General features: G+C 45.6%; 1 protein-coding gene across 3 annotated transcripts in view; it reads right to left on the reverse strand.

Moving 5' to 3' along the window:
* Nucleotides 1-13,086, reverse strand: part of PPP2R3A (protein phosphatase 2 regulatory subunit B''alpha) — a 140,192-nt gene that overhangs the window by 113,883 nt on the left and 13,223 nt on the right. The window contains exon 1 of one of the 3 annotated variants that reach the window (XM_038749841.1): nt 9,450-9,852. The exons of the other annotated variants lie outside the window; for them this stretch is intronic. Within the exon in view, the coding sequence (XP_038605769.1) occupies nt 9,450-9,581 (132 nt within the window). The 5' untranslated portion in view covers nt 9,582-9,852. Of the gene's footprint in view, nt 1-9,449; nt 9,853-13,086 lie in introns of those variants that run through there. 3 annotated transcript variants of the gene reach the window in all.

A 13,086-nucleotide genomic window follows, 5' to 3' on the forward strand; every position in this document is an offset into this window, starting at 1 on the left:
TGTAGACAGGTGTCTGGCATAGTTACCCCATCAACAGGGGGATTACATTCACTGGAAAGTTGAAGGGACTTTTAAACTCAATCAGTGAACTCCCATCCCCACAACACATATGTGTATATCTGTAATTTATTTATTTATTTATATTAATGTCTCTGTCCCCCTCTAGACCGTGAGCTTGTTGTGGGCAGGGGATGTATCTGTTTGTTGTTATACTGTACTCTTCCAAGCGCTTAGTGCCGTGCTTTGCACACAGTAAGCACTCACTAAATATGATTGAAAAATGATTGAACTCTTTGGACCACCTGCCTGTTCGGGAATGGAAAATAATCCCAAACTTAATGGTAGCTCGGACCTGTACTTTGCTGCTGCTGTGGTTAACCAGTGAGAGCACTAGAAAAAACTAGAACACTAACTGTGCATAATGTCACATATGCCATGCTGGCCAGATGAGATGTTCTACTAAGAGAAGCAGCGTGGCTCAGTGGAAAGTCACACAGCTGACAATTGGCAGAGCCGGGATTTGAACCCATGACCTCTGACTCCAAAGCCCGTGCTCTTTTCCACTGAGCCACACTGCTCCTGTGTTTATGTGACTCGGATGCTGTGTCTGAGCCATGGAAGCCAGAGGCAGGGGCTTTGGATGAAGGATGGTGGAAGAAGAGAATAATAATAATAATGATGATGGTATTTGCTAAGCTCTTACTATGTGCCAAACACTGTTCTAAGCGCTGGGATAGATACAAGGCTATCTGGTTGTACCACGTGGGGCTCACAGTCATAATCCCCATTTTACAGATGAGGTAACTGAGGCACGGAAAAGTTAAGTGACTCCCCCCAAGTCACACAGCTGATAGCATAAAAGCATCCCATATTCATTCATTCATTCATTCATTCATTCAATCGTATTTATTGAGTGCTTACTTTGTGCAGAGCACTGTACTAAGCGCTTGGGAAGTACAAGTTGGCAACATCTAGGGACGGTCCCTACCCAACAACGGGCTTACAATCTAGAAGGGGGAGACCCCCATATCATACTGACACCAGGAAAGAGGACAGGCCTGCCAAAAAACACACTGCCCTATTGTTCAACTGGATAATTGAGGACCCTGTTTTGTTACCCACTTCTCTACTGACGTGTGGAAACCGTTCCTGGTCTCATTCCTATTCATCTTGAGTTTTATCATTCAGTGGGATTTGTTGAGTTGGACTTCCACTGTCCATTTCCTTCGCTCCTGAGCACGAGCCGCAGAGTGATTATGGCCAAAATCCAGATAGCAGGCCGACCTTGTCCATCTCAACTTCATCCTTGTCTGCTTTAACTCTGTCCTCTCCTCCGCCGGCAATACTATTTCTCCATCGTTATCGACTCCCATGCCCGTGGCTATCGCCAGTTGTTTCAGATGTCTAACTCCCTCCTCAAACCCTCTGTCTCCCTGCCTCCCCCCAGCGTGGCTCAGTGGAAAGAGCCTGGGCTTTGGAGTCAGAGGTCAGTGGTTCAAATCCCGGCTCCGCCAATTGTCAGTCGTGTGACTATGGGCAAGTCACTTAACTTCCCTAGGCCTCAGTTACCTCATCTGTAAAATGGGGATTAAGACTGTGAGCCCCCCAAGGGACAACCTGATCACCTTGTAACCTCCCCAGCACTTAGAACAGTGCTTTACCCATAGTAAGTGCTTAATAAATGCCATTATTATTATTATTATTATTATTATTATTATTATTATTATTATTATTATTATCTCTTGCCCCTATGACCTGGCCACATACTTTATTGAGAAAAAAACTGAAAGCATCAGGTGTGTTCTCTGTAAAAGCTTCCCTGCTCATCTCCAGTCCCTCTCTCCTCCTGCCTCTTCTTTGATTCTCCCGTCTTTCCCAGTAGTATCTCAAGAGATCTCTTCTTCTCTCAAAATCCAACCCCTCCACTGCCAACCCCATCCTTCAGCACTTTTTCAGAACACTTACTCCCTTCCCTCCTCCCTCCGAGGTAATAATAATAATAATAATATTAATAATAATAATGGCATTTATTAAGCGCTTGCTATGTGCAAAGCACTGTTCTAAGCACTGGGGAAGTTACAAGGTGACCAGGTTGTCCCACAGGGGGCTCCCAGTCTTAATACCCATTTTACAGATGAGGTAACTGGGGCCCAGAGAAGTTAAGTGACTTGCCCAAAGTCACACAGCTGACAATTGGAGGAGCCGGGATTTCAGCCCATGACCTCTGATTCCAAAGCCCGGGCTCTTTCCACTGAGCCACGCTGCTTCTCTGTATATATGTATGTATCTATAATTCTATTTATTTATATTGATGTCTGCTTGCTTGTTTTGATGTCTATCTCCCCCCTTCTAGACTGTAAGCCCGGTGTGGGCAGGGATTGTCTCTCTTTATTGCTGAATTGTACTTTCCAAGCACTTAGTACAGTGCTGTACACACAGTAAGCACTTGATAAATACAGTTGAATGAATGAATGAATAAATATCCAAGTAGAGGTGTGCTGAAGACAGAAGAAAATGTGAGACTCAAGAGCAGAAGAGAGATCGGGGATATAGATTTGGGAATCATGCAATAGTTGAAGCAATGGGAATAAATGAATTTTCCAAAGGATGGGAGGCAGAGGAGGAGCCTGTGAAAGGACTGAGAATGAGTGGCCAGAGAGATAAGAGGAGAATCGGGAGAGGATAGTGTCGGTGAAGCCGAGGTTGGATAATGTTTCCAGGAGAAGGGGGTGGTCGACAGTGTTGAAGGAAGCTGAGAGGTCAAGGGAGGATTAGGATGGAGTCGAGGCCATTGGATTTGGCAACAAGAGGATCATTGGTGACGTAATTTGGCGGAGTTAAGGGGGTAGAACACAGATTGGAGGGGGGTCAAAGAAGAATTGGAGGAGAAGAAGTGGAGGCGGTGGTTGTAGATAACTCATTCGAGGAGTGTTGACAAGAAATGGTAGAAATGTGATGGGGTGATAACGGGAGGGAGTCATGAGGTCGTGGGAGGATTTTATTTAGGCTAGGGGAAAAATGAGCATGTTAAAAAGCAGTGAGGAAAAGCTATTGGAGAGTGAACAGTTGATGATGGTACGGCTTTGGAGGCAGAGGTCATGGGTTCAAATCCGGCCTCCGCCAATTGTCAGCTGCGTGACTTTGGGCAAGTCACTTACTTTCTCTGTGCTTCAGTTCCCTCATCTGTAAAATAGGGATGAAAACTGTGGACAACCTGATCACCTTGTAACCTCCCCAGCGCTTAGAACAAATGGGGATTAAGACTGTGAGCCCCACGTGGGACAACCTGCTTACCTTGTATCTATCCCAGTGCTTAGAACAGTGCTAGGCACATAGTAAGCGCTTAATAAACGCCATTATTATTATATATACACCAGTGCTGCGGGGCTGGGAGAAGGGGGTAAAGCAAAGGGAGCAAAAAATGGGTGACATAGAGGGGAGGGGAAGCTGAGGAAAAGGTGGGCTTAGTCTCGGAAGGCCTCTTGGAAGGAGGTAAGCCTTCAGTAAGGTTTTGAAGGGGGGAGGTGTGATTGGCGGATTTGAGGAGGGAGGGCGTTCCGGGCCGGAGTCGACGGTGGGACAGGCGAGGACGAGGCACAGTGAGAAGGTTAGCACCAGAGGAGCGGAGGGTGCGGGCTGGGATGTAGAAGGAGAGAAGGGAGGGAGGTAAGAAGGGGCAAGGTGATGGAGAGCTTTGAAGCCAATGGTGAGGAGTTTTTGTTTGATACGGAGGTTGATAGGCAAGAACTGGCGATTTCTGAGGAGCGGGGGTGACATGCCCAGAACGTTTGTCCCACTGACACCTCAAACTTAATCAATCAATCAATCAATCAATCGTATTTATTGAGCGCTTACTATGTGCAGAGCACTGTACTAAGCGCTTGGGAAGTACAAATTGGCATCACATAGAGACAGTCCCTACCCAACAGTGGGCTCACAGTCTAAAAGGGGGAGACAGAGAACAGAACCAAACATACCAACAAAATAAAATAAGTAGGATAGAAATGTACAAGTAAAATAAATAAATAGAGTAATAAATATGTACAACCATATATACATATATACAGGTGCTGTGGGGAAGGGAAGGAGGTAAGACGGGGGGATGGAGAGGGGGACGAGGGGGAGAGGAAAGAAGGGGCTCAGTCTGGGAAGGCCTCCTGGAGGAGGTGAGCTCTCAGCAGGGCCTTGAAGGGAGGAAGAGAGCTAGCTTGGCGGATGGGCAGAGGGAGGGCATTCCAGGCCCGGGGGATGACGTGGGCCGGGGGTCGATGGCGGGACAGGCGAGAGCGAGGTACAGTGAGGAGATTAGTGGTGGAGGAGCGGAGGGTGCGGGCTGGGCTGGAGTAGGAGAGAAGGGAGGTGAGGTGGGGGGGCGAGGGGATGGACAGCCTTGAAGCCCAGGGTGAGGAGTTTCTGCCTGATGCGCAGATTGATCGGTAGCCATTGGAGGTTTTTGAGGAGGGGAGTAATATGTCCAGAGCGTTTCTGGACAAAGATAATCCAGGCAGCAGCATGAAGTATGGATTGAAGTGGAGACTTAACACGTCCAAAACAGAAATCTTCATTTCCCACTCATATCCTGCCTTCCCCTGACTCTCTCATCACTGTAGAAAGCATCACCATCCTTCATCCATCCTGCATCTTTGCCATTATCCTCAACTCACCTCTCTCATTCAATCCACATATTCAATCTGTCACAAAATCCTGTTGCTTCAACCATCACAACGTCACTAAAATCGTCCCTTTCCTCTCCAACCATGTTAATCCAAGCATTTATCCTCTCCCATCTTGAGAATTAGCATGACCTAGTGGCACGGGCCTGGAAGTTGGAAGGACCTGGGTTCTAATCCCAGTTCTGCCACCTGTCTGCTGTGTGACCTTGGGCAAGTCACTTCACAAGCAGCGTGGCTCAGTGTGGCTCAGCGAGGTCATGGGTCCAAATCCCGGCTCCGCCAATTGTCAGCTGTGTGACTTTGGGCAAGTCACTTCACTTCTCTGGGCCTCAGTTCCCTCATCTGTAAAATGGGGATTAAGACTGTGAGCCCCCCGTGGGACAACCTGATCACCTTGTAACCTCTCCAGCGCTTAGAACACTACTTTGCACATAGTAAGCACTTAATAAATTCCATCATCATTATTCTCTGGGCCTGAGGTACCTCACCTGTAAAATGGGGATTAAAACTCTGAGCCCCATGTGGGACAGGGATGATGTCTACTCTGATTACTTTGTTTCTACCCAGCAGTTAGCGCAATGCTTGGCACATAGGAAGTGCTTAACGAATACCACAATTTATTATTATTAGTATTTGTCTGGCACATAATAAGTGCTTAATAAATACCATTGAAACAAAATTACTGCATCAGCCTCCTCTTTGAGCTCCCTGCTCCCTGCCACTCCCCAGTTCAGTCCATACTTCACTCTGCTGCCCAGCTCATTTGTCTACAAAACTGGTCAGTCTACATCTCCCCACTCCTCAAAAACCCTCAATCAATCAATCAATCGTATTTATTGAGCGCTTACTGTGTGCAGAGCATTGTACTAAGCGCTTGGGAAGCTCAAGTTGGCAACACATAGAGACGGTCCCTACCCAACAGTGGGCTCACAGTCTAGAAAACCCTCAGAGGTAGCCCATCCAGCAGCTGCGCTGCTTCTCTGTATATATGTACATATCTATAATTCTATTTCTTTATATTGATGTCTGCTTGTTTGTTTTGATGTCTGCCTCCCCTCTTCTAGACTGTAAGCCCAGTGTGGGCAGGGATTGTCTCTCTTTATTGCTGAACTGTACTTTCCAAGCACTTAATACAGTGCTGTACACACAGTAAGCAGCGTGGCTCAGTGGAAAGAGCACAGGCTTCGGAGTTGGAGGTCATGGGTTCTAATCCCAACTCCACCACCTGTCAGCTGTGTGACTTTGGGCAAGTCACTTAACTTCTCTGTGCCTCAGTTCCCTCATCTGTAAAATGGGGATGAAGACTGTGAGCCCCACGTGGGACAACCTGATCACCTTGTATCCCCCAGCGCTTAGAACAGTGCTTTGCACATAGTAAGCACTTAACAAATACCATTATTATTATTATTATTATATTATTATTATTATTATCCACCTCAGCATCAAACAGAAACACCTAACTACCGGCTTTAAGACACTCAACCACCTTACACTACCTTACCTCTTTGAATTCCTCCTACAATCCAGCCCATACACTTTGCTCCTCTAATTCCCCTTTTTCCTCTCCTCCTCCCCCCGCCCTACCTCCTTCCCCTCCCCACAGCACTTGTTTATATATTTGTACAGATTTATTACTCTATGTATTTTACTTGTACATTTTTACCATTCTATTTATTTTGTTAATGAGCTTTAATTCTATTTGCTCTGAAGACCTTGACACCTGTCTCTGTGTTTTGTTTTGTTGTCCATCTCCCCCTTCTAGACTGTGATCCCGTTGTTGGGCAGGGACCGTCTCTATGTGTTGCCAACTTGTACTTCCCAAGCGCTTAGTACAGTGCTCTGCACACAGTAAACGCTCAACAAATACAATTGAATGAATGAACGAATGAATATATTTGTACAGATTTATTACTCTATTTATTTTACTTGGATATATTTACCATTCTATTTATTTTGTTAATGATGTGCATAGAGCTTTAATTCTATTTGTTCTGAAGACCTTGACACCTGTTTCCATGTTTTGTTTTGTTCTCTGTCTCCCCCTTCTAGACTGTGAGCCCGTTGTTGGGTAGGGCCAGTCTCTATAATGTTGCTGACGTACTTCCCAAGCGCTTAGCACAGTGCTCTGCATCATCATCATCATCAATCGTATTTATTGAGCGCTTACTATGTGCAGAGCACTGTACTAAGCGCTTGGGAAGTACAAATTGGCAATATATAGAGACAGTCCCTACCCAACAGTGGGCTCACAGTCTAAAAGACAGTAAGCGCTCAATAAATACGAATGAATGAATGAATGAATGCCAACACACTCATTTTATCTTGATCTCAACTATCTCACCACCAACCCCGGTCCTGCTTCCAGCCTGGAGCTCCCTCCCTTGTCGTATATGACAGTATCGTCACTATCCCCACCTTCCAAACCTTATTAAAATCAAACCTCCAAGACACCTTCCCCGACTAAGCCCTCACTTCTTCTGCTCCCCTTCCCTTCTGTGTCACCTATCCATTTGGATCTTCACCTTTTAAGTACTGATATTCACCCCATCATCAGCCCCAAAGCCCTTGCTGTGTGATCGTGGGCAAGTCACTTCACTTCTCTGTGCCACGGTTCCTTCATCTGGAAAATGGGGATTGAGTCTGTGAGCCCCACGTGGGACAGGGACCGTGTCCAACCCGATTTGCTTGTATTCTCCCCAGCGCTTAGAACAGTGCCTGGCATATAATAAGTACACAACAAATACCATAATAACAATTATTATTGTTATTTTTATATCTGTAATTTACTCTAATATCTGTCTTCCCATCTAGGCTAAGGACGGCAGGGAAGATATCTACTAACTCTGTTGTACTCTCCCTCGTGGTTAGCAAAGTGCTCTACAGACAGTAAGTACTCAATAAACATCACTGATTAATCAATCAATTCCAGCCAATGCTCTTTCAGACAGACCACTTCATATCTGTCACATGATCGCCCTCCTCAACTTCAGAGCTTTATAAAAAACACACCTCCTCCAAGGGGCCTGAAAAATCCCAGATTGAGCCCAGACTGTACCCCCTGCCTTCCTCTCCCCCTGCTCCCCCTCCCCATCCCCCCGCCTTACCTCCTTCCCCTCCCCACAGCATCTGTATATATGTACATATGCTTGAACAGATTTATTACTCTATTTATTTATTTATTTTACTTGTACATATTTATTCTATTTATTTTATTTTGTTAATATGTTTTGTTTTGTTGTCTGTCTCCCCCTTCTAGACTGTGAGCCCGCCGTTGGGTAGGGACCGTCTCCATATGTTGCCAACTTGGACTTCCCAAGTGTTCTGCACACATTAAGCGCTCAATAAATACGACAATGAAAAATGTGGTCTAGGAAGTGACATCACTATCAGCTGCCCTTTTGATAGAAATAAATCAAATAATAATAATAATCACAGTATGTGCTAAGCACTTACTATGTACCAGGCACTGTATTGAGCTCTGGGGTAGATACAAGTTAATCGGGTTGGACATGGTCACTGTCATTCATTCAATCGTATTTATTGAGTACTTACTGTGTGCAGAGCACTGTACTAAGCGCTTGGGAAGTACATGAGGCTCACGCATGGCTTAGTGGAAAGAGCCCAGGCTTGGGAGTTAGAGGTTATGGGTTCTAATCCTGGCTCCACCACTTGTCTGTTGTGTGACTTTGGGTAAGTCACTTAACTTCTTTGTGCCTCAGTGACCTCATCTGTAAAATGGCGATTAAGACTGTGAGCCCCATGTGGGACAACCTGATTACCTTGTATCTACCCCAGCGCTTAGAACAGTGCTTGGAACATAGTAAGCGCTTAACACCATTATTATTATTATTATTATTATTAATCCCCATTTTACCGATGAGGGAACTGAGGCACCGAGAAGTTAAGTAACTTGCCCAAGGTCATACAGCAGACAAGTGGCAGAGCCAGGACTAGAACCCAGGTCCTTCTAATAATAATAATAATGGTATTTGTTAAGCGCTTACTATGTGCAAAGCACTGTTCTAAGCGCTGGGGGATACAAGGTGATGAGATTGTCCCACGCAGGCCTGTACCCTAGCCACTAGACCACACAGCTTCTATAAACACGTACGGCTACCTGTTATTTATTTTGATGTCAGCCTTCTCCTGTAAATTGTAACTTCTTTGTGGGCAGGGATCACGTCTACCAACCCTGTTATGTTGTACTTTCCCAAGCTCTCAGCAAAGTGCTCTGTACACCGTAAGCCTTCCAATATCACTGATCAATTGATTAATAGTACCACAGTTGTTGCAAGCTCACTACGTTCAACGACAGCATTTCCTCTCCTTAATTCCACACTCTATATACCATGCTGAATTATTTACGCCAAAATATCAAAATGCCCATACAAGGCTGTTAATACAGGGCTGCTGGTTTTTCTCAAGTAGTTTTCAGAAAGTTTCAACGCATTTTAACACTGTTGTTAAATCTTCCTGAAACCGGAGTCACTGTCTCTGAAAGTTTTTTCCCCTCTCTGTACTAACGAAAAATGTGAATACTCTACTTCAGGTCAAACAGGTCTATTTTTAAATCGGTTGGTATCTAGCTGCAAATAGCTTTCTGCAAATAGACAACTGAAGAGGGGGTAGAGTTTTTTTTTTGCCGTGATCCAATATCAAGATACAAGTGAATAGTTAGATTACTTCATAATTTAATTCAGCGGGGGCAGTTTATCCGTCACCGAAATAAACGCGATCAAAGACGGGCGCTCTTGAAAAAGCACCTGCGTTTCAAACCTGTGTCTGCTGGAACGACTTTAGCCTCTTCCTGAACCGCGACGGCAGAACAAAATCGCAGCCCCTCGCGAGGAAGGCTAACTCGCCCCTTAAATCTGGGTCCCTTCGAAGAGAGGTCTCCTTGATCATCATCTTTGAAAAACAGCCGCTCGCTCAGCCACAGTCCAGCACGCTCCTCCTCCGTGGAAAGGGTTTGGTTCGGCTCTTAGGCTACAATTTCTACAGGCAGAAAGTCGGGAGTCTTGTCGTGCAGCAGTGGATTGCTTCTTCTTGGGTCTCACTGACAGGGTATTCAATCATTGTGGCCTCCCGGCTTCCTGTGACCACGGCCCTCGCCGTTTCTGACATTCGAACGATTCCCCGACACGGCTAGTGGCTCCCGTAGGCTGCTCATAATTTTCGCCCCGGAATCGCAACCTGCAACAGGATCTGTGCTCCTGTGGGCTTTGTGACAATCTGACCTGCACATGGACTGGCTAAGGAGCTTTCTGGGAAAGAAAGCAACCACCACCAAAAGCGCTAAAGTTAGAAACATTACAGCCGCGCCTAAAAATATCCACTTCGGTGTTAACTTTGGGAACTTCCAACTTCAGGACGAGGGGTAAACCTCTACGACCAGCTCCTCTTAGAATGGAAAAGGTTTCCTTCACGTGGAAATTAGCATTAAAAACGGCATTAGACGCTAAGCAATTCCTCTGTCTCTGTCATTTTTTTGTGACACGAGACAACGGGTTCCACTTCAAATTTTGGGTTATTGTTTTAAGCACTAATAATAATGATGGCATTTATTAAGCGCTTACTATGTGCAAAGCACTGTTCTAAGCGCTGAGCACTGTTCTAAGCGCTGAGCACTGTTCTAAGCGCTGGGCACTGTTCTAAGCGCTGAGCACTGTTCTAAGCGCTGAAAAACTTCTTAAACTTCTAAGAACCACTACTTAAACTTCTTAAACCACTACTTAAACTTTTCTCATCTGGGAAAAAGAAAGGAAACATTCAGTTTTTCCAAATCTCAATAAAATAGGACAGGAAAACACCTTGGAAAAAAAACAATAGGGTTCTAGGCCAAATGGGGTTTGATAAGGTGCTTCCTCAGTTTCGTTTCCTCTGAATTTCACTTTGGATATCAAATAGGAGAAGACTACTCGGAGATAATAATAATAATGGCATTTATTAAGCACTTACTATGTGCAAAGCACTGTTCTAAGCACTGGGGGATACAAGGTGATCAGGTTGTCCCACGTGGGGCTCACAGTCTTAATCCCATTTTACAGATGAGGTAACTGAGGCCCAGAGAAGTTAAGTGGCTTGCCCAAGGCCCCACAGCTGACAAGTGGCGGAGCCGGGATTCGAACCCATGACCTCTGACTCCAAAGCCCGTGCTCTTGCCACTGAGTCACGCTGGAGATCAACTAACTGTATTCTTGGAATCCTTTATAGATATCTGGTGGAAATGTGTAATAGTCTGAAGTCTTTCAAACCAATTCCTTGAAGAAATGAAGGCTGGCTGTGGGCAGGCAGCCAGCCAGTCAGTTGTATTTATTGAGTGCTTACTGTGTGCAGAGCACTGTACTAAGCACTTGGGAGAGTAAGCTCGTTGTGGGCAGGGAATGTGTCCGTTTATTGTTATACTGTACTCTCCCAATGCTTAGTACAGTGCTTTGCACATAGTAAGCACTCGATAAATATGACTGAATGAATGAATACGATATAACAATAAACAGACACATTCCCTGCCCACAACGAGCTTCCAGTCTAGAGGGGTAAGGGAGTGTGTCTACCAAGTCTGTTGTACTGAACTCTCCCAAGAGCCAAGTATGGTGTTCTGAGCATAATAAGCTAGTATAATGGAAAAGCTGGTAAATATGGGTAGCAGCACGGACAGAGCACAGACACAGGAATGAGAAGGACCTGGGTTCTAATCCCGCCTCCGCCACTTGTCTGCTGGGTGACCTCGGGCAAGTCGCTTCACTTCTCTGTACTTCGGTTACAGCACGGCTCAGTGGAAAGAGCCCGGGCTTTGGAGTCAGAGGTCACGGGTTCAAATCCCGGCTCCGCCAACTGTCAGCTGTGTGACTTCGGGGAAGTCACTTCACTTCTCTGGGCCTCAGTTCCCTCATCTGGAAAATGGGGTTTAAGGCCGTGAGCCCCCCGTGGGACAACCTGATCACCTTGTAACCTCCCCAGCGCTTAGAACGGTGCTTTGCACGTAGTAGGCGCTTAACAAATGCCATCATCATCATCATCAAAATGGGGATGAAGACTGTGACCCCCTTGTGGGACAGGGACTGTGTCCAACCTGAGTAACTTGTATTTACCCCAAAGCTCGGAACAGTGCTAGACACATAGTAAGCGCTTAACAAATACCATTATTGCTATTATTATTATTAATAAGTGCTCAATAAATTAAGCCTTTAATAAACAGTGCCTGGCATATAAGTGCTCAAAAATACCATAATTATTTTTATTGTATCTGTAATTTACTGTAATATCTGTCTCCCCGTCTAGGCTAAAGAGGGCAGGGAACATATCTACCGACACTGCTGTATTCTCCCAAGTGGTTAGGGAGTGCTAACGATAAGTGCTCAATAAACATCACTGATTGATCACTCAATCCCAGGCCCGATTGACTAATTGATTGAAATAAAGGGAATTATGATCACAGTGTTGGAGTATTGGGCCACAGCAAAGGAAATAACTGGAGGCGGGTTGGCTAAAATGATGCCGAGGATAATAAAGGTAAATGGCTGGAGTCGCCTACCCTTTGAAGGGCATGAGGGACAAAGTTGTTGTAAACTAGAACAGAACAGTGAATTGCACCTTTAGCCCCTGGATAATAATAATGGTATTCGTTAAGCGCTTACTATGAGCCAGGCACTGTACTACGCGCTGATGTAGCTGAAGGCTGAGAAGCAGCGTGGCTCGGTGGCTCAGTGGAAAGAGCCCGGGCTTTGGAGTCAGAGGTCATGGGTTCAAATCCCGGCTCTGCCAATTGTCAGCTGTGTGGCTTTGGGCAAGTCACTTCACTTCTCTGGCCCTCAGTTACCACATCTGGAAAATGGGGATTAAGACTGTGAGCCCCCCATGGGACAACCTGATCACCTTGTATCCCCCCCAGCGCTTAGAACAGTGCTTTGCACATAGTAAACGCTTAAGAAATACCATCATTATAGAGAAGCAGCATGGCTCAATGGAAAGAGTGTGGGCTTTGGAGTCAGAGGTCATAGGTTCGAATCCCGGCTCCCCCACATGTCTGTTGTGTGACCTTGGGCAAGTCACTTAACTTCTCTGAGCCTCAGTCCCTCATCTGTAAAATGGGGATTAAGACTGTGAGCCCCCCTTGGGACAACCTGATCACCTTGTATCCCCCAAGTGATTAGAACAGTGCTTTGCACATAGTAAGCACTAAACACATACCATCATTATCCTTATTATTATTATTATTATTATTATTCTGTACCTTCTGCATACTTAGGAATATGGAGAATGAGGAATAACAGTATCATGGCCTAGTGGATAGAGCATGGGCCTGGAAATCAGAGGGACCTGGGTTCCAATCCTGGCTCCACCACTCGTCCGCCTTGAGACCTTGGGCAAGTCACTTCAATTCTCTGGGCCTCAGTTCCCTCTTCTGTAAAGT

Source organism: Tachyglossus aculeatus, chromosome 1, assembly GCF_015852505.1.
Source record: "Tachyglossus aculeatus isolate mTacAcu1 chromosome 1, mTacAcu1.pri, whole genome shotgun sequence".
Classification (NCBI taxonomy): Eukaryota; Metazoa; Chordata; class Mammalia; order Monotremata; family Tachyglossidae; genus Tachyglossus; species Tachyglossus aculeatus.